Here is a 21,743-nt window from a genome sequence, read left to right as displayed (position 1 = left end):
AAGAGAGTGTAGAAGAAGAGAGAAAGAGGTGGAAGAAATACTGAAAGAAGGAAGAAGAGGGCAGAAGAGACGACTGACTGAATCATCCTGGTCGGGCCAAGCCAGGACACCCGTCTACGAGAAGCAGGGGCCGAAGCGTCGCCTCGCCCGAGGGGCCCGAAGGGTCCTAACATACCCCGGGCTCAGCTTAACTACCAGGGTCCCCTTTTCCCCGGACACGGGTACGCCACGCACAGCCAAGCGTGGGTGGGCGAACCCACATGGCTCGGGGTTTGTAGTGACGTCACTCACCAAGCACCTACTAGAGTAGGTGCCCCCTGCGTGCGGGTATGGGGGCCCACATGGCTGGGGTCCGTGATGACACTACTCACCAAGCACCAAGCCCACAAGGCGCAGGCGCCCCGTGCGGGGCTCGGGATCCGTAGAGACGCCACTCTCCAAACACCCGCTTTCACAGGTGCCCCCTGCGGCGATGACAATGTCAGTTCGCACGATAAAATAATGAGGGTTAATAGGCTTGACAGGTCACGTGCATGTAGTTGCTTCTTACCCGCACATTTATCGATATTCACCCACCTCTCTGGGTAAACCTACGTCGTACACAAAATCCACGACCACATGCGAGCACATTTCACCCAACACTCTTCATCGCCTGTTCCGCGAGATTCAGTCTAAATAATGACGTGAAAAATACGTGCATTTGCGCCAAGGAGGTTATAAGTACTATAGGAGGGGGTACGTTGCAATATTGGAGAAGCCTATTCTTAAAAAGTTTAAACGATATTGTGCCCAACGTGACCGCTGATCTCTCTGGCGATTGGTGCGCGTGACATGTCACGTGCGAGATGAATGGTTGATTATAGAAGGATTCCTGCAGGCTTGCGCGCGCTCCATCCGGTAGGTTTTATCAGATTGAAGGCTAGACGAAGACTAGCTATGGTCACCTGATGTGGTCATGTTGGGCTGATGAGTGAGGAGAGTAAGGAGGAAAATAAGAAATAAGCGAGGCGTCAAGGGAGCATGGCTTGTAGAGGCTACGCGGCTCAGGTCATGCCTTTTCTTACCCTTCTATCCTCCTTGATTTGCACCATCAAACGATACGTTACAGCCTCGTTTTTTGAGAAGATAACTTTCCATCGTCCACCCGTGCGTGCGCCAGCTCGAGCTGCGGAGGCAGTTCGAAAGGAGCGAGCCGCGAGTCCAGCGAGCCGGTGAACCTGCGCGCATGCGTTGCCTGCGCTGTAGCCCATCGAGCCAAACGAGCGGCTGAGCGAGCCGCCGAGCCCAGCGGCCCAGCCAAGCCTGGCCGAGCAATATAATTGGTGCAATTTTCATTATGGCATAGAGATAGCCTACAAATTTATCCTTGAGATCTCAATGTTGATGAGAGTTTAATTTTTGCTATTGGTCGGAATTTTTACGAACAAACGATACAACGGTATCGTATCATATTTGAGACAAAGTGAAACGCTTAATGATTCCAGAACTGCTGTTTATTAGACTGATTATAAATAATGTATTAGGTGCACTATAGTGCAAGATACGCCAATATAGTAATCCGAAGAAAGTTCATCCATAGAAACTCCAAATATGGAAAAAGCAAATAAAAGAACGACAGCTCTTGACTTCCATTGCTCTTGTGCGCAGGCCTGTGCCGCGCTTTTGGATTCTTCTTTGTGTCAGCGAGGAAGGAACCGCATCTTCCTGACAGCTGGATGGGCCTTCGTAACTTCGAGGGAATCCAGGCAAGGCAGGCGTTTTCCTTCTTCGGGGAAGACAGTAAACTTCTGGAGAAGGCTGGCCACGTACAGGAACATTTCAACGGTAGCCAGCTTGTCCGCTGGACACATCCTTTTACCTGTGGTGGAAAGAATCACACGGAGTCTTGATCACTGCATTCACGGAAAATAAAGTTTGTGGTATTCACACCCCTTGTTCAATACATAACGCTTCAAAAACTACGACACGACTTTCAGTTCATTGACGTCGAACGGACGATACAAACTTACACGAGCGGCTTGATTGTCGAGTGATATAACTTATTAAAATAGCTAATGTGCGCTCTAAGGACTACAGGAAAACACTCAAGGCTTTGTTGACCCTGCTGAAAAAGCTCAGTGTTTTTTTTTCTGTAGATTTGATACGTATATTAGCTATTTAGCAAGTTATATCATGCAGCTTTCAAGCCTCTAATAAAAGTTGCTATATTCAGTTCGACGTCAGTGCACTGAACGTCGATATGTAGCTTTAGAGTCTTATATATGAGACAAGAGGCGTAAGTACTACAACACTCCCTCTTCCTGGGAGTATAGAGGCCACGAAGAGTTGAGATTAAAGGCCCCAAGCACGGTGGAAGAAGTGAGAGGTGTCTGAACGCGCTGCATGCCACGGGGTAAGTGTGTCACAGGTCGCCTCCCATTTCTGACAAACGCCGTGAGATTGCAAAGCATGACAGAGTCTCCGAGAAACTGTACTTATACGCGCACACGGTTTTAAGGCCGGGTGGCGCCCGCGCGAATGCCGCGTGACTGCGTTTTGTGCGACTGCGTGACCCCGAGGGCAGCCCACCTGGGCTGCCCTCGGGGGACCCAAGGGGGCCTACATGGGCAGCCCATATGGACCGCTTTGTGGGGCCCAAAGGGGGCCTAGGAGGGTAGCCTACATGGCTCTCCTTGTGGAGCCCACAGGGGACATAGGTGGGCAGACGACAAGGGCTTTCCTCATGGAACCCCTACATGGGCAGCCCAGTAAGGTCCCCTCGGGAACCATATTCCGTTCAGGGCCATTTCATTATTCCTACGATGTAGGCTATTGTTGTGCATCCCAAATAGGGCGTGCCCCACTTTACCCATGTGCCTACTGGAAAAATATTACCATTTTGATCCTTATATAAATGCTCATTATTTGACCTCTCTGCTGACTCTGCCCCTGTATAGCCGAAGTGGGACCCACGTGGGCATTGAATAAACAGCCCAAGTTGGGCATGCCCACGCGGTGCCCCCGTGGAGCCCACCCCTTTGCTGACTCTGCCCCCGCATAGCTGACATCGTATTCACAATGCATTGGATTGTCAGCCCAAGTTGAACATGCCCACGCAGTGCCGCTGTGGAGCTCGCTTCTCTGTTGACTCTTCCCCCGCATAGCCGTGGTGGGACTTCACGAGGGCATTGAATTGACAGCGCAAGTTGGGGATGCCCGTGTGGTTCCCTCGTCCCTCCTGACTCAGCCCCCGCATAGCCGAGGTGGGACCCACGGGAGCATTGCACGGGTAGGCTATGTTGGGCAGGCCCAAACGGTGCCCTCGTAGAGCCCATCTTTCTCCTGACTCTGCCCCTGCTTAGCCGAGGTGGGACGCACTGCGGCATTGAATGGACAGCCCAAGTTGGGCATGCCCGCCCACTGCTCCCGTAAAGCAAAACTCTCACCTGATTCTGTCCCCGCATGGCCGAGGTGGGATCCACGGAGGCATTTTACGCTCAGCGCCTGAGTTGGGCATGCCCACATGGTGCTCGCGAGAGCCCACCTCTTTGCTGACTCTGGCCCCGGATAGCCGAGGTGGGACCTAGGGGGCATTTCACGGCACACGGGTGGTGCCTAAGCTGGGCATGCCCACACGTTGCCCCGTGGGGCCCACTTCTGCCTACTCTGTCCTCAGGTAGTCGAGGTGGTACCGACGGGGGCATTGCATGGGCAACCCAAGTTGGGCATGCCCACGCGGTGCCGCTGTGGTACCCACTACTGTTCTAACTCTGCCCTCGTATTGCCGAGGCGGGACCCCTTGTGCATTGCACGGGCAGCCCAAATTGGCATGCCCAAGCAGCGCCCCCGTGTACCTACTCTGTACCCACGTAGCCGAGGTGGAACCTACCGGGGCATTGCATGTGTAGCCCAAGTTAGACATGCCTACGCGGTGCTGCTATGGTACACATTAAAGTGCTAACTCTTCCCCCGTATTACCAAGGGGAGACCCTTTGGTGCATTGCACGGGCAGCCCAAGTTGGGCATGCTCAAGCGGTGCCCCATGGGGCCCATTTCTGTCTACTCTGTCCTCACTTAACCAAGGTGGTACCTACAGGGGCATTGCATGGGCAGCCCAAGTTGGGCATGCCCAGGCGGTGCCGCTGTGGTAACCGTTACTGTGCAAACTCTGCCCCCGTATTGCCGAGGCGGGACCTTTCGGTGCATTGCAGGGGCAGCCCAAGTTGGGCATGCCCAAGCGGTGCCCGCGTAGAGCCCACACCGGTGCTAACTCTGCTCAGGCATAGCCAAGGACTGGGGCATTGCGCAGGTAGCCCAAGGTGTGCGCGCCTACGCGCAGACGAAGGGGGACCCAAAGGGGCACTTCATCGGCAGCGCAAGTGAGTAAATCCTCACTCTGCCCACATCTATGCTAATTTTCTCTCGGATAATTGAAGTGGGGCCCACGGCAATATTGCAGTGGCATACATCAACCCACTTTGGCCACGTGGGCCCCACTTTATGTTCTATTTGGGATCTTCCTAACAAGGTTAAAATGTACTACAAGAAGGTTTGTAGCGTCGACATACCTTATAGATAATTATATTGAAAAATTTGTTAAAACTCTAGGCAGCTCGGTTGAATTAAAGTCGTGTTCACCACCAAAAAAACGAAGGTTTTGACGAACATAGCGTACCAACTGAAAATGTGATGATCTGTTCAGGCCTCTTCGCAAGACATGAGCCGTCGGCTGATAGGAACCTGGTCGGGTCGAAATCATCGGGTCGTTCCCAAAGCGTGGGGTCCCGATGAACTGCCACGATATTCGACATCACCAAGGTGCCTTTGGGAATAACGTACCCGTTGAGGATTGTGTTTTCCTGCGGTCTGCAAATTTAAAAGTGGACACAATATTCGCATTATACACTTCCGCACTAGAAACATGTCGTCACCAGTAGACTCTTTTCAGAAGTTCATTAAGCAACTATACTTAACGCATCGCCTCCTGCGCGAAGCGCGTGATTGGGTCCGAATACGAGTGAAGTATTGACGCAGCACTCGGGTCGAGTACGTAGTCGGCCCCGAGTACGCGCCTCGTGGTGACGCAGTGTTCGTGTCCAATGCAGGCTCCAAGTGCATGAGCCAGGATATGCCGGTCTAGGATAATCGAGGCAGCTTCAATAGGGCGCACTTTTGAAAAAGGATATCCTATACACTTTCAGTAAAAAAAAGGGTGTGTACTTACACCCCTTGTCCCATATCATACACCCCAAAACTTCCGTTCGACGTACAGCGCATTGGCGTCAAACCGACGGTACCAACTTTCACGGGAGGCCTGATAGCCGCATGTTACAACTTCCTGAAATAGCTATTGTACATGTTGCTCACTACAAAAAAAAAGTAGCAGTTTTATTTTTGTGTTCTTTGATACCTATTTTAGCTGTTTAATAAGTTATATCGCACCGTTATCGACCCCATGTAAACTTTGGGGCCGTCTGCTGTAGTGCGCTGTACGTCGAACTTAGTGTTTGGGGCGCCTTATACAGGCAAAAGCGTGTATACGGATGTGACACAACCTTATAGCGAGTTCGTTTCACGGCACTCGTGCCCACGCGTGCCCACTCGCAGCGTGGAACGGGTTCGTTTCGGCCGGCACTCCACGAGTGGTTGCACCTTCCGAGTTCGTTTCAGGGCTGACACCCCACGCGTGCATGCACTCGCTGCACCGAGAAAATCGGGAGTGCGCCAAAATGCAATCCCGTCATGCTTCGCTCCGGTGGGGCCGGCGAGGAGAGGGAGCAGACGACAAGGGTTCGTCTGCTACGATGTGTCGCGGAACCGAACGGAAAAAAAAAAGTAGATTTTCTGATAGAAATCGCGTCCCGCGGGCAAGGAAATCAAACGCGAGCTTGAATTGTGAGCGTCTGCTATTTCACGAAGGAAGCAATTGACAACCCGTGATTTATTTGCAGGTTTTAAATCGCTCTGTTGCCGTACAAACGCTGAAATATACCAGTGTGTAAAGAAATGCTCAGAACAAACGCAACAGCGGCCCCCGAGATGTCTATCACCATCCGTGTGCGGGTGAAAAATTTAACATTTGTCGACAAAACTCCCCCAGCAGAAACCTCTGACTGCCCAATAAGCATCAGAGAAAGCTAAAGATAAAGACTTTACCCGAGGATTGGGCAACATCATTATGTTTAACATTTACCTATGTCAGCTAACTTGAGCCGTCGTATTTTGTTCGAGAAAGCTCTCGTTCTCGACGCCTTCACCAAGGCTAATATCTAATCCACCTATAATGACGATCCGAATCGAAAGTCCCAGTTTTGCTGGATATTCCAACAGGCTAGTTTTAAGCCGTACCCTTTCAGTGGTTCACGCATAATACCATGCTCAAACGGATCAAGCTTCTGCTCGGACAGCATCATCAGTTTTCTTCAGTGTAAACGGTTAAAAGAATTGAAAGATCGCAACCAGCTGCTTTGTAGACAGCTGGTTGCGGAAATTTACGCCGTCTGTAATTATCTCTACGGCAGCCTTAAAGTCATCGCAACTATAAACTACAGGTTGCAGCGGGCAACGTTTGTAGATAAACGTTGGTAGCGACAGCATTCTCGCATTCCCACGCATCACTCCGAACAGAAAGGCGCTAGTTTCAGTTTGAAGTCGGTACCTTTTCTACAACATAGATGGCGGCAGCATCAGTCTTCTGCACTCAGTGCATTTGGCGAGTTCGTTTGAGTCCAGTTTTCCGTGCAACACTCTGTGAGTGCGATGCATTCTGGGAGAGAACTCGAACGGTGCCAGTGCGTGTGAAACGAACTCGCTATTAGATAGTTGCATCGAAGTGGGGATAACTTCTAGTGGGTACGCAAGAGTGTGGCGTGAGCCCCTTTAGTAACCACATTGTTACATTTGGTTTTTATATTACTACAATTAGTGTTCCGTGTTTTCTAATAAATCCGATAAAAAACAAAAAAACAACAACAAACTCGCCGTTAAATCTTTTTTTTTTCAGTTCGGATTGATCTGAAAAATTCAAACTGTGGAAATAAGGACTGAAAATAAAAGACAGTTTTCTACAAATAGGCTTGGCCAGAGCACAGGTTCAGCGGTTATCAGGAGAGGTCTCCCCAGATTCCTTAAAAATCTCGTAGCATGCGTCGAGAAAGTGAGGGAGAGGATGAGACGAGATCCAGCGGGGACGGCAAAACGCCGAGCACTGATTGGGGTCATTAGTGGGTAGACCTCAGGCTGGCCAGCTGCCTTTGTCTCCAGTGCGCTCGTCGAAAGCGTTAGAACACGCAATGCCGGCGTCTGGCGTTTGACTATTCGCAACTTTCAGCGATCGTGGTACCGCGATTTGAGAATCGCGCTCCCTAGCTCCTGGATGATCGGTGTCATAATAAATGGGCTTGTCTACACCTTCCTGGTGCGAAACAATAAAGTAAGGCTCCAATACTGCTCGCAGAAAGCAAAACTAGAATTACTTACGCGTCGCAGACCCCGCCTCGCAGTGCTGTTCTACGACGATCATCCAGATGACAGCCATTTTGATAGGCGCCAGTGTGGCTTTTATAGGTCGTGAAAGGTGCGAATAGGATTCGAACGCGTACGACGAGTGCAGTGGGGAGAAAGGCAGCTGGCTTTAGGTCTATGCCCGCTAAAGGCCGACCCACATAAGACGTATTCTCAAGATATTTACCCGCGCTTCAGCGGGCGTAATCACGACATTTGGCGGGCGCTTTTTTCACTGAAGGGAAGAGAGGAAGGTAGCCAAACCAGACACGGCGCTTTTCGTCGACGTCCCCTCGGCGTTTGGTGCACTGCAGCCCGACTCGCGCTTTTCGTGAAACGAAACAAAATGTACATCAGCTGCAATATTTGCGTTCTTCTCAAAGGGAAATAAATAAATAAATGATAATTAACCAGGAAAGCCTAATTTGCCAACGAGTTCCGGCCAGGGGGTGGTCGGTATCTACGCTCAAACCTCTTCCTTTTCAATTTGGTTTCACACCACAAGCCACATAAATGGCCTTTTATTCTTTCTCAGTCGTTCATCGTTCGTTCCAAAGTGATACAGCGATTTGGTACAGTTCGCCAATAAACCGTTGGACGCGAGAAGTGAGCGCCCATCTTGGCGTGTCAGTCGAGCTTGCCAGCCGGCCGCAAAGGCAAGCCGATCCTCGAGCAACCTTCAGCTGTCAACTCCCGGATACTGCACGTCAAAAATACGCCGAAGCGCCGAGATCTGTCGATCAGTTCGCCGAATATGCGGGTATTTACGCCAGCCTTGAAAAGTCGACGAAGTGCTTAGGCCCTATGGTACTCTCCCAACCAGAGCTCGGCATTCTGATATCCCCGCGCTCTCTCGTCTGCTTCTCTCTCCTAGTTTTTCGGCGCATTAACAAAATAAGAACCGCCGTTTATCCCGCGAAAGTTCGTTCAAGAAAACGGGGCAATGCCATTCTGAGTCAGGACTCAAATCACTGCTTTGGCTTCCAGATTGAACTTCTGAGAAGATGGTAGAGTTGTGATTTGATAACCGTGAAAGCTATGAACTCTTAGATGTTATGGAAGAGACAGTTGAGGCTTCTACACTCTAAGAAAAGTCCGTGCGTCTACCTTCCCGCACAGCACTCGGAGCGCCAATCACCGCAACTTACGGAGGCAGCTCAGTGAATGAAGATGCCGAAACGTGTGTTGAGACTATAAAACGCAGTCTGAGTTGGGACATTAAGCAGTGCAAAACGTCACGCTTGCATTGCTTAATGTCACAACTCAGACTGCGTTTTTTAGTATAAACAAATGTTTCGGCATCATCATTCGCTGAGCTGCTTCTGCAAGTTGCGGTGATTGGCTCCCCGAGTGTCGCGCGGGCAAGTAGACGGATGTACGTTTTTTTAGAGTGATATGTCTTACCACTTCACCCCTTGCAGGCAAAGGAAGGAGCGTAGAATAGGATGAAAAAAAAAAGACAAGCTTTCCAACGACTACGCCAAGGAGTTCAGTGATTTTAATGTCTCTATCACGTTTTATCGAAGGGCAGTTAGTATTACAGCAAGGGCGCCAATGTCACGTGGTATACGTGCGCTCTTATACATCTAGGGCAGGGTTATACCCGCCGGTTAATGGACATTTTTATTTTCAATCTTCAAAATTTGGAAACACCAAAAGTAAACTCCCTACTTCAGAAAATTAAAAATCTAGAAAGTTAAAAATTCTAGAAAAAATGAACTCCGGAAAACACCCTCAAAATATCAAGAGAAATAGATCCCGAAAACCAAAACCCCAAGCCAGCTACGGCAGTTATTGTTTATATGATCGTAATACCAGTCCTCGTTTGTCGTAAAAAAAAAAAAAAAAAAAAAGCAGGCACGTAAAAGATTAACAATTTTTTTTCCTTATATGCACGCCAAGTGATTACTTGACGACTCCTGTGCTACGCTTTTGGTAAGTCAATTACTTTGAGGTTCTGAAGATCTGCTGCGAAAAACGAGGCATAGAAGTTGTTTTTTCTTTTCTTCTGGGCCTCGCCATTCTCAAGGTGCCATCCGTACAGACCCCCTTAATAAGAACCCGGTTAATGGAAATACCGCGCTATATACGCATTACTGGCGAAGGACTGGATAAATACATGCAGTTTTTTTTTTATTTGGATAACTCACATTGTTGTTGATGTTTTGAGGAAACAGCCGTAGGTTTCCGTATTAGCAGGATATGAATGCATCTCTACATGCTTTGCCTTTAGTGTGCTCAGAAGTTGAGCGCACTTAAAGCTTAAAATAAAGTATTGAAAAAACGTCTACAATAATGCATGTCAGGTGTTTCTGTCTAAAAAGAAACAGTGCCAGGCACTAATAAAATCTCAGTACCCACAAACAAATAAAATAAAGTCATTTAAGTTTGGAAAATGATCGATAATGCATGCCATAAGTGAAAAATAAAGGATCAAATAAATTTTAATCCATTGTTTCACCGTTAGCAAAGACTTATGAGAATCTTTACTCGCGAGCGGAATCATGTCGAGACTTGGATTGGATACAACAACCTAAATGTTGGGTTGTCTTGCAACATTCTGTGTTGAAATTCCTTCACGAAGACTGTTTTGTAAAAGTTTTTTACAGAGAAAACTACTGTTGAAGTTCAAGCAAGCACTGGAAAATTCTTCAATTCAAGTATTGTGGTTAGGTTCATAACTTTCGAACCATAAGCAGTTTGTTTCTGTCGTAAAAAGAAATTTCTGGTATTATCACTCGCTCTTTTAGAATCTCTCGGTACTCCGGCGTTTGCTTTTGTAGATATATTAAAATCAATATATGCGAATCAATAAAAAATTAGTAAAGTGTTTCTTTTTGTTTTTGTTTTGCTGATCAGTGTGTCCTGGTCTTCGAGGTATCCATTACATCGATCAAGAATTTTTTGTTGATAACCTTCGAATGGTCTTTTTATGATGTGAAATGTGGCTAATCTCGGCAAATGTGTGCTAATAAAAGGAACAAGAAAATGACGTGTTTTATTATGGTATTAACCAAACAGTTTGAGGAATAGAAACTACGTGTAAATATTTAGGTGCCACCGCGTTATTGTACTGCTTTAACAGAACTCACCACGTATGAAGTTTTAGTTTGTCATAGACTGAAACATGCTGATATCGTATGAACAATTTAATTTACAATAGGAGTAGCTTAAATCTTGAATTTTTTTTTTTAAAGTACAGCGAAAGCCGTGATCGACACAGGGCAGAAGCATGATAAATTGCATTCTGAGTCTAGGTGTAGAAAGTAAACTGTAATTTTTTTTTTTTTTTACTCGATGAGCATGACACTGGAACGGGCTTACCCAATCATAGTGTGACCAGTGTATATCTACGCTTGATTGTTTGAGTATAGTGCATTAAACGTATTTTTTTATTATTACCCTTATTTTTATTTACAAAATAGGTGTTCGGATTCTTCTTATCGCGTAATTATATGTTATGTCTGATCTGCTCTTGAAAACTTTATCATGACTTGACCACAAACGTTAAATGAAGTTGCATGAATACCCATAACAATTAGCCGATAGAATAACATTCGAATTTCGTTTGCCATAAAGTATAACTAGGGTTCCGTGTTTTCGGTGTTTATTTTTTTTATTCAAATTCGGGCGGTGTTTTTTTGGGGTTTATTTTTTCTAACGGATTCGGTGCTTTTTTGGTATCACTTTGTGGTGTCCGACAAAGCATCAGGCATTATCGGTGTCTTTGTTGAAGAAAATAGTACACGGACATGTTCTCAAACTTTCAGAGAACATACACGTGGCCCGAATACTTCGTATCGGTAAGACAAGAAAACAAAATAATGTGTGCGGTTCTGTATAAAATAGCAACTTCGAGGGCGGGGTGTTGGGGTTTGTGTTCTGGGCGAATTGGAAAAAAATCCGTAGATACAAATTTCTTCCCGTAAAGCTTGAGCTTTTCTTCTTCAAAGGCAACTCGAATTCGGGGTTTATCCATTCCCCCCAATTCTGATCAAACCGACTTGGCAGTTTATTTTCGGGGTTTATCGGTATTTACCAAAAACAGGGAACCCTACTTATAACGCTGAACTGCGTCATAGAGGTGCAATTTGGAGCAGTCCTTGACCCGACAGGTTTGAAGACTCTAGTCAGGGACATAAAAAAAGAAAAGTGGCGAAGGAGCTAGGCCAGGATCTTTCCTCCTACACATTCGTGTAAATCGTCCTTTTCAACTCATTACAGATTTTTTGGACCTGAAACGTAGAGTTAACCTGACAACATTTCACGAACCCGAAAAAGCAAATATTCAGTTGAACCTACGTGTAATATGACCTCGAACGATTCGCACTAAAGTCATATCTAAATGGGGATTAGGAACCTACAATGACGCGGCACCAGCTTCTCTGTAGTACGAGGGCATTAGGTGACGCAACGCGACCTGGACGAATATCCAATTTGGTGTCCCTACGCATTTTGGAGAAATGCTCACCACAAGCATTTGCGCTCCTCAGCTGAAGCGCCGCTTAAAGGAATATTGAACTTTCATACACATTTTTGAAGTTAATTTTATAAAGGAAGGACTCCAACTAAACCCAGAAAATGTTCAGCCCAACGCTTCAAATCCTGATCGGTTTGTTCATGAGGGGTGAATAAATGGCGGCGGAGCAGCCGCAGCTTTCATGTTTTAGAGCGCAGCTCTTAGGCGCCCGTTTACGGCTTGAGCGGCGTCGCCGTTGCCGTCAGCAAAACCGCGCGTTGCGTTATGCAGTGATGTGATTGGCCTAAGCCATATTGGAGCACCTTTTGGAGCAGCCAAAACAGTGTTTTGGAGCAGCAAAAGTGGCTTTTGGAGCAGCCAAAACAGTGTTTCAGAGCAGAAAAAGTGACGTTTGGAGCATATATTCTTAGAAAAATTAATATTTGTTTTAAGTGCTGGACAAACGAAGGCCACTTTGTGTTGTGTTGTGATGTGACGTGTTGGGGCGGAACTCGCTGCTTGTGTTTGTGGTGCTGAGACATCCCACAAATATACAAAGCTGTAAGCGTTGCCGAAAAATTCCGAAAAAAAACAAACAACAACACTTGCTATCGTTTTACTGGTTCCCGACGTGGCAGATTTTTATAAAAAGTAAGCAAACCTAAAACAATGAATTGCAAGCGTCCCGGCTGGTGCCTCTCGTGCAATCATGTTCACATGCACGTAAGGGCAACTTCGGCAGGCTTGCAGTTACACGTGATTCGCCGCGCGAGCGGAGACAACGGCTGTTCGACCGAAACCGAAACCATGCCACCAACTGGTTCCCAAAATAGTATGCAAAATGTAACTGTCCAGCATACGACAATAAAAAGACCAGCGGCGCGTGCTTGCCAGGCCGGCAGGCGAGGTACGGGCTAAACACACAGGAAAAAAGAACCTGAGAGTATCGATGCAAGACATTACGAATCAAGGTCAAAAAGTTCTTGGAGCGCTTTGTGCAACGACTGAACTCGAGACAAACAAGCGCGCTGTGCGGGTTCAGCGTGCAGACATTGCCTTCGTTGCTTTAGCTGGCTTCTCGTCATCAACTTTCTTTCGCGGCAGATTTTTCACGTACCGGGGTCCCTCTCGAAAGAAAGCCCACCGAGAGAAACCTAGGTAATCAAAACTTCGCCAAGCATTAATTGAGTTAAAGAGGGATTTTTATAGCAGCGTCTGATTTAAACAAGAGCAGGAATGTCGATGCGTTTCAGTTTAGAAAGCGCCATATCTGCAGCGACGTGGGGACGGCAACACACGACGTCGCGCGACCACGGTGACTGTGGTCGCGCGAGCGCTTCAGCTCACAAAGTAACTCTCGCCACGCAAAAAGGTTGTTTTGTTTCACAGCATGACGGCATGACTGGAACCCGGCACACTAACGTCGGAGCGTCCGCACACGCACACGTCTATCGCTAGAAAAAAAAGAAAAAAAAGAAAAAAGACGCGAGACGAGATTTCCGAGACGACGAGAGCGCGAAACGCAAGACGACGGGAAAAATCATGCAAGACCGAGTAGACGATTGATGCAGGGTACTTTGTGTCGGGCGGCGTCTTGTGCCACCTAGCTCATGCATGCTCAATTACGGTTCTTAAGTTTCGTTTTTGAAAGGCGACCAAAATTGCTCCTTTGGCGCAGGCTTGGCGCAGATTAGCCATATTTCGGTTAAATGTAGCAGGATGTAGCAGGGTTAGCCCCTTGGCGCAGTTTGGCGCAATTGGCGCAGCCATCACATCACTGATTATGGGACGTTTCCCATAATGACGTCACACGTGACGTCAGAAGTGGCGTCACAAAAGTCACGACCTTCACAGTGAAGGTGACGTGAAGGTTGTAATCTTCACGTGAAGCTGCCGAAAGAGGGGAGAAGGAGAGGAGGAGAAGAAGGGGAGGGGAAGGAGAGGAGGAGGATAAGGAGGAGGATAAGGTAACTTCGTACCCATCCCCTCCTCCTCAAAAGCTGCGCTCTATTCGGCATTACATTGAGCTGTAAAAGTCTTTAATTTTTTTAGTTTTTTAGAATCAAAAAAACCTGCTCCACGCGATTTAGTCACCGCTGATGAAGAAAACGCTCAGGTTGTGAAACGTTGGGCTGCATCTTCTTTGGGTCTTGGTTGCAGTCGTTTCTTCTGAAATTTAACTATTTCACAACCAGACAAATTTTTGTCAAAAATGTTCTCGTTTAAAACATTTTCTTAGTGCCGGGATAGGACATGTATGCCACAAAATTAGATATTCACCAATATTAGCGCAATATTGGCATCACGAGACTCCTTTTGAGCTGGGAGCGATTCCAAAACGTGCTCTATTTTGACAACAAGCTCTTTAAATAGAGGAATTTACTTTTTCCCATCGATTATGTTGGGTTTCTGTCGGGTTAAGATGTATTGTGACGTCCCTCTTCAAAAATAAGGAAGTCACAACTCCCCCGATAGGATTCGTCGTCGATTACAGCAAGCCCAGTCGTAGACGGGTATGCATAAGGATTTTATACAAAACAAGAGGAATAAATCGCATACAATCATGAACAACGAGGCACTCGCATACAGCCAAGGAAAGGTAAACAAGTGCAAGGGGGATGCTAACAGCTGAACAAAGTAACGAAAGTTCGAAACGTCGAGGATGCTCACTCAGAGTCCCAGTCCTTGAGTCACCGCCCTGGTCGAGTCCCACAGTCCCTTCAGGCCAGCACGCCAACCTTCTCGTTGCTGCATCTTCCGGTCGACGCCGAAAGTCCCGTCCGAACTCCGGAGATGTCGCCTCCCCTCTCCCTCGTCCCAAGAGTCATGGACGCACATCGCTGGCTGACCCTAGGGCGCTGATCACGGCGGAGTCGTCACAGCATTGGAGGCTGTGTTTCTGGGTCTCATCAGATCGAGGGGATTGGTTTTAGGTGAGGCAGTGATGGTCGGCGGCCAGTCGAGGGGGAATGGTGGAACAATGGACTGTACCTTCCGGATATGGGAGTAGTTCCTAATGAGCGGGTTTCAGGCGGTCATAGACACAGTTTCTTGGCGCCCATTGTGATGAGTAGCTAATGTCTTGGCTCCCCTTGAGAGCACCTAGTGCAGCCCACAGTGTAGTTGCTGGAGCGATCTCTTGGAGTTGTCCTTGCGTAGAATTACATGACTGCAGATGCTAAGTTCGTTCAAGACATATAGACCGCAGTTCGAGTTTGCCTGCGAGGCAGTGTGGGTCTGAGGTTTCGCATTGTCGATCGCAGCTGATTGGTATATGTCGTAGGATCGGGAGCTGGCTCTTCCAAACCAGGCGTGAAAACTCCCTGTAGGCGTAGGGTAGAGCCATACACCAGCTCGGCTGGACTGTACCCAAGGTCTTGCCTCAAAGCTGTTCGAAGTCTGAGGAGAACGATCGGCAAGCTCATGTTCCACGTAATTTGTTTGAGTAGATTGTGCCATAAGTGCCGATTCGAGCGAACGATGAACGCGTTCAACGAGGCCATTTGAGATAGATAGGGTGGTATGCGGTCGTTCGTATACGTGGGGTCCCTAAGAGTGACATGAGCTGTTGGAAGAGCGCGGAGTCAAACTGACATCTTTGTTCCGTAGTGAGAGTATATGGGACGCCAAATTGAGAGACCCAGCCTTGAACGAATGTGCGAGCCACGGTGTCTGCTCGAATATCTTGAATAGAAAATGCCTCCGGCCAATGGGTGAATCGATCGACGCACGTTAGGAGGTAGCATACCCCTCATATGGTGACAGGAGTCCCTGAATATCGATGTGGACGTGGTCGAAGCGCTTTGTCGCGGTCGGGAATGAATGGAAGGGCGCAGAAATGTGACGCTGCACCTTTGATTTTTTGGCGTTGGATGCAAGTTCGAGAGCAGTTTCGAACATCTTTGTTGATTCCCAGCCAGGGAAAGCGCTCGGTCATTAAATATTGTGTAGCACGGATGCCGGGGTGGGACAGACCGTGGATAGAGTCAAACACTTTCCTGCGAAAGTTAGCCGGCATAAGGGGTCTCGGTGTGCCTGCTGAAACGTCACAGAATATGGGAGTGGTGGATGAGGGTAAAGTAATCTCTTAAAAGACAAGTCGACGTGGAAATTGGCATAGCTGTTGCAGGTGTTCGTCTTGTTGTTGCGCAGCGCTGATGGTATCATAGTCGACAGCAGGGAAAAAGCTAAGTCCGTAGGAAATTGGAGTTTTTCCGGACAAAGTATCAGCCACAGGATTATCGATGCGTCTAACGTGGCGGAAGTCGGTCGTGAATTCGGCGATATAAGCCAAGTGCCGTGTCTCAGGAGGTGAGTATGATTCCATACCAGTTTGGAGAGCATGCATGAGGGGGTTCTGATCTGTAAGCACGAAGAACTCTGTTCCTTGAATAAAATTTCGAAAATGTCTAATCGCTGTGTATATTGCTCGCAGCTAACGTCAGAAGGTGCTGTAACCCTGTTCCTCTTGTCAGTTGCCTCAATAAGAAAGGAACTGGCTTCCAGAAGGTGTCATCTATTATATGTCGTGTGGCAACGTCAGAGGCATCAACCGTGATGTTAGTTGGAGTGTCGCGATGAGGATGTGACAGAAGTTTCGCATTTGCTAGCTCCAGCTTCTCTCGGCTGAAAGCCTGCTCTGCGATCGGAATCCACTGTACAGCGGCGGAAGGTTTCTTGCTCCTCTTTAGAAGCGCTGTCAAAGGTGATAGAACTGCAGCGCCCCAAAAAACAAATCGGCGATAAAACTTTACAAGCCCGACCTCCGCCGTAACTTCTGTGATCTTTGCTGTGGCAAATTGGGCCTCCACTTGGGCAAAGCACAGCAGCGGGTCAGGTGGCCAGAACTGTGGAAGCCGAAGGCTACCAGCACCGACATCTCCGTTGTCTGGTCCGGTGGCCATGTTCGGTATGAGCATAATAGAAACACTGAACAATGCGTGCGTAGTCGGGTCACCGAACATGTAGAAACCAAGATTAGGCCCTACATATTTATTTACACTATTTGCATTGGTTAAATCTACCGAGTAAACGAATTTTCCACGAACCTCGTCGCCGAACGCTTATTCTCCGCCCAAATTTAGCACTAGTGATCTCAACCAGATGCAATTTTCAAAACTAACCATGGTATTATTTAAAAAAAAAAAAATTCTGAAGTTTTTAATGGAGAAATGGGGGCCGACTGGGAGATCTCGAATGCATCGAGCTAAATGGCCTCAATTACCGAATAAGGGCGAAAACGGGGCTCACTTTCCCATTAAAAGTTTCAGAAAATCAATTGTAACGTTTAAACGAGATAACCCATAGTACTGAGATTTTGGCATCTGGTTCGTACCGCTCGTGCTACATTTGGGCGGAAAATGAGCGTTCGGAAACGCGTAGTTTATTTTTCCGGTGAAGAATACACTCTAAATCATTTTGGGACACCCTCTAAAATCATGTTTCGGAATCGATAACTCATAATCTGTCTCACGACGTGAACATTTCGTTAAAAATATTTCATTTTTGCAATGAAAGTTAATCTTATGAATTACGTGTCCTATGCAAACAATCCAAAATATGCTTTTGAAAGTTCAGTGCCCCTCTAAGCATGGTCATGGTACGCCCTATGCGCGTGAAATGTGAAAGTAAAAAAAGAAAAAAACAAATAAGAGAAAAAAGAAACGACTTAGGGAGAGCCAGAAAGACGAATGTATACAGGTGATTAACGGAGCACTTATTTACCCTCTAGGATTGGTTACGGGTATCGGGTTCTTCCATCGCAATATCTCGAACACACTGGCCATAGTGAAGTGCATCTTCTTGCTATCCTCCCAGGTCGGCTGCCGCTCGCAACCGATGTGGTCGTCGATTTCTCGCTGGATCCTGGACTGCACCGCGTCTTGCTTCTGGGCGCAGACTGCCAGAAGCCAGTGGATGAAAGACGCTGGCGTGTGCGTACCCCCGATGTAGAAGTCGAAGGCGTTGCCAAGTAAGTGTCCCTCTGCACGCGTGCACGCTCGTTGTTTATCCCTTTGTTTTGTTTTTTGGCGCTCAGCAAGGAGCAGACACTGACTATACTCTATTTCACCTTATGATGTATCGCAGGAAAGGCTACAAGACCGAGCTCCTTGCTCTAGGGCACATCTCGGCGGCACACACTCTCGTGCATTTTGGGCAGCTGCCAACGCTATGAGCTCGCGCTTCTAGCCTTCGCTGCGGTACAACATAAGGTAAAACGGAGTATAGTACAGAACCACAAAGACTAATCAATAAGTATACACTGCGCGACGCTGTTAGCACAAACCAGCTATCGCTGTTTTTTTCTGTATTGGAATCTAAATGCTGTCATGAAAACTACAAGTCTTTTGGAAAAGGCTCCTTTCGGACACTATCACAAACAAATATTTCGTGACCGTAAATACGTAAAATGCGTAAAAACGTCGATATCGCACCCGTGTTAAGAGTGTAGCGCATACATAGCGCGACACTTTTAGGGCGAGTGTGACGTCTGCGCTTTTTCAGATTTTTCCTCGAAAGGGTTTGACAGGCACATATATTTCTTCTTTTGGGTTTTACTGCGAAGCTGTTTATGGCTAAGGTTCTGTGACTTTTTCGTATGCGTGACGTGACGTCCTTTACGTAATCATGCTGTTAATAGTCACCTGTAATATTAATGTTTCGCCAGTACAATCCGTATTCGTGTTCAATTGCTCGGCTCCGGAATTACAGGTTTGATAAGCATCTTTTTCCGCAATTCTAATGCATGTGCTAAAGTCGGTAGTTACTGTAATTCTGATGCAGAAATTACTGCCGCATCTAGACAGAAAGTTGTGGCTACGTATTGTATAATTTTTAGAAGATAGGCTCAAAACAAGATATTCGCTGGTTACTTATTTGAATTTGTGGCTGAGTGATTGTCAAAATAACATAAAAGTCAAGCTTAGTGCTAAATATTAAAACGCATATTTCAAATAAAGCCTTCAACAGCCTTTTAAAAAAAAAAATAATAATAACCGGATAATATGGTTCATGAGTTCTCCTTAATCGCTTGAGTAGAATGACCCAGTTATTTAAAGTTTGTTGAGTAACGACGGTTGGAGAAGCCGTAAAATGTGTAAAATATGACATTCTTGATATTTTACATGCAACCTAGCTCATCTAAATATTTAAACACATATAATCCGTGCTGCAGAGTTCCTCCTCTGGAGTTATAATGAATGTGGAATCAATTCCCATTCCATTCCGCGTCCACGGAATGGAATGGGAAGAGACTTAGTTGCACATTGTTCGGAATGGAATGGGAATGGGATGGGGCTCGGTTTTTATGCGAGCCGTGTCGATCTTCAGCTAGGTCCAAATAACGTCAAAATAAGCAACGAATCCCAGCGAGCACATGTAATTTTCAGCCCAGCAGACGTAGTGTTCGTTAGAAAAGCAGATAAAAAATTGAATCTATTATGTTAAGAAATCACAATATTTTATATATGTTTTAAGGCGAGTTGAATAGAATGTCCTTCAGTCCCTTGTGCTGGCACTGTAGAGATTTCACTTTGTCAGGTGTTTTGTGCTCTTGCCGCTGTGCATGGAGATTTGGGGCAGACATCCATGAATTCTGACAGCACGCTAGCGGTGGCGTTGCGCAAATATTCGAAGCAGACAGCAAGATAGCCTCTTCTTGCGCCACGCACAAACCAGACTTTTCTAAGGCCTCTTAAAATAGACAGGCTGACCGTACATCTCCTAGAGGTAAAGGACATGCGGTTGGTTTGGGAATGAAATGGTTGGTTTTAATTTTAAGCCGTCTGCTACGATACGTTCACACTTGATCGCGCGCTTGATATCAGCTGTGCCACCAAACACGTGCACCAAACCAAACACTTTCTGAGGCTACTATTCGGCTTAGTAGCAGTTTTGGGGCGCGCTTTCAATCTTTTTGTACTCGTTTATGTGTTTGGTAACATTAGCATTACACTGCTTTATCTGGCAACACAATGCAGCTTTCAAGAGCTATTTTGTATGTTTAGGGATTAACAGAATAAAATAGAACGGTTCGGCTATTCAAGGGGTGGGAATAGGATCAGTAACTCCAATCTAGTGTGTCGAAAGAAATTCAATGATCGAAGCTTCCAATACACCGGAATGGAGTTGGAATGGAATGGGGATGCCCATTCCGAAACAGATCACTGGACAGAAAATAAAGAGCCCTTGTGCAATATATATCATTCCAACCGTTGTCTCAGCCCCTGATGCGAGTTAGTGAGCTAGTAAATAACTATCATTCGTACTTTATTTACAGGGTGTTCGTTCAACACCATTAGATGTGCGCACAAATTATTGTCAACCTACCTTGGAAGGGAGAGTTCGGCTCATTTTGTTGTTCCTTTATTTTCTTCAGATACCCATCGATGAAGTCACGGTTGATGTCCTTTTGCAACGTGAGATTATGCTCCTGGACACGGTCTCTGTTAACACAACAGTAAATTAAGTTCCTCGCGTAACACTTTTTAGAGGCACGGTTGGTTGCGTAATGCCCCGCAGAAGTTTCTTTAGACTGTAAGACCAAGTTTACTGGCGTTGGACAAAAAAAATGTTAATGTAGTGTCAAGAAAATGTATGTATGTGCGAAAAACAGAACAGTAACGAAGTACAGTGAGACCGCCCGACCCATTGGTTCGTAAGAAAATGTTAGCAAATGAAGGGAATCTGAAAGCAAGTGTAAGTGCAATAAAGATAATTAGTTTTATTCAAATTTGATGTAATTCTTTATTTATTTACACTGTAGTCGTTTGTGCTCGTACAGAACTGTAAAAGAACACATGAACACACGCAAAAATATCCTTTTTAACGCGTCGTATAAGAGAAGGAAAGAGACAAACTGAAGTAAAGACACCACATGCATAGAAAAAAATAACTGCAGAAAGGAACGCCTGAATATTAAGAAAAACGAATATACTTTCCGTCGCACTGCATAATCAGCCAAAAAATGAACAACTGCCGTAACGCGAGATCAAGTTTACGAGATGTTACTAAAATAACGCATGTATTATACGGATTACATGCAAACCCTGAGATGCAAATATAAAGTTTGTTGTTTTAGAAGACGGTTGCCAACACACGTAACCTAAATAAAACATAATCACAGGTTAGCCTCGTACGAGCACTTTTCAAACACTTCCATATTATCACTATTTACTACGTAAGAATAACTTCTTCGTGCTGATTGACATGCGGCAAGAAATTGCTTGAAGTTTTAGAGCGCGGCCGAAGCCAGACTTGGCTGGCTCTAGGCCTAACAGACTCGAACTTCTTGATCCGTTCGAAAAGACTTGTCCAGGTTTAGGCGGCGGTAACGAACTTTGTCCGTCACTGACAACGCAGTAACCGCCTTCGCACTAATCACTTTTCTGTTCTAGCCTTTGCAAGCTTTGAAAATCGCGGACAAGCAGCAGCTCGACAAATTCGATCGTGCTGCCTCCGTGCTCTCCACAACCGTGCCCTAAAACATTTTTTTATTCTATTTTTTTTTTGTTAAGAGCGATTGTAGAAAACGAAGTTTCAGTTCCAGTAGCTTTTTATCGCTGCACCGTTGGTTAGTTTGCGTGCTGTAAAAGTTGAGGACGAAGAGTCAATGGATCGACGTGATGGAGGTCAATGATAAAAGCGTTGCCAGTGTTGTACACGTTCCTCAAAAAAAGGAACGAAAGCTCGTTCCTCGTTCCTTCTGATTTTTGGAACGCGTTCCCGTTACAATTTCCATCTATGAGAAAGGAACTCGTTCCCGTTAGAGTTTAAAAAATGAAACGTTTCGTTACATTTATAT

The 21,743-nt window shown here is 46.4% G+C and overlaps 1 protein-coding gene across 1 annotated transcript; it reads right to left on the bottom strand.

Annotated features, from left to right (window-relative positions):
* Nucleotides 1-1,679: 1,679 nt before the first annotated feature.
* Nucleotides 1,680-20,591, bottom strand: LOC8038441 (cytochrome P450 2U1). The gene is made up of 5 exons (XM_042290322.1): nucleotides 20,588-20,591; nucleotides 20,270-20,491; nucleotides 17,666-17,924; nucleotides 4,655-4,845; nucleotides 1,680-1,858 (listed from the first exon to the last, which is right to left on the bottom strand). Exons 1-5 carry the CDS (start codon nucleotides 20,589-20,591, stop codon nucleotides 1,680-1,682), a joined length of 855 nt encoding a protein of 284 aa, XP_042146256.1.
* Between the last annotated feature and the right edge of the window lie 1,152 nt (nucleotides 20,592-21,743).

This window comes from Ixodes scapularis, unplaced genomic scaffold, assembly GCF_016920785.2.
Source record: "Ixodes scapularis isolate PalLabHiFi unplaced genomic scaffold, ASM1692078v2 PGA_scaffold1__304_contigs__length_218370807, whole genome shotgun sequence".
Lineage (NCBI taxonomy): Eukaryota > Metazoa > Arthropoda > Arachnida > Ixodida > Ixodidae > Ixodes > Ixodes scapularis.
Note: the sequence above shows the minus strand (reverse complement) of the source record. Positions and strands in the feature narration are given on the sequence as shown.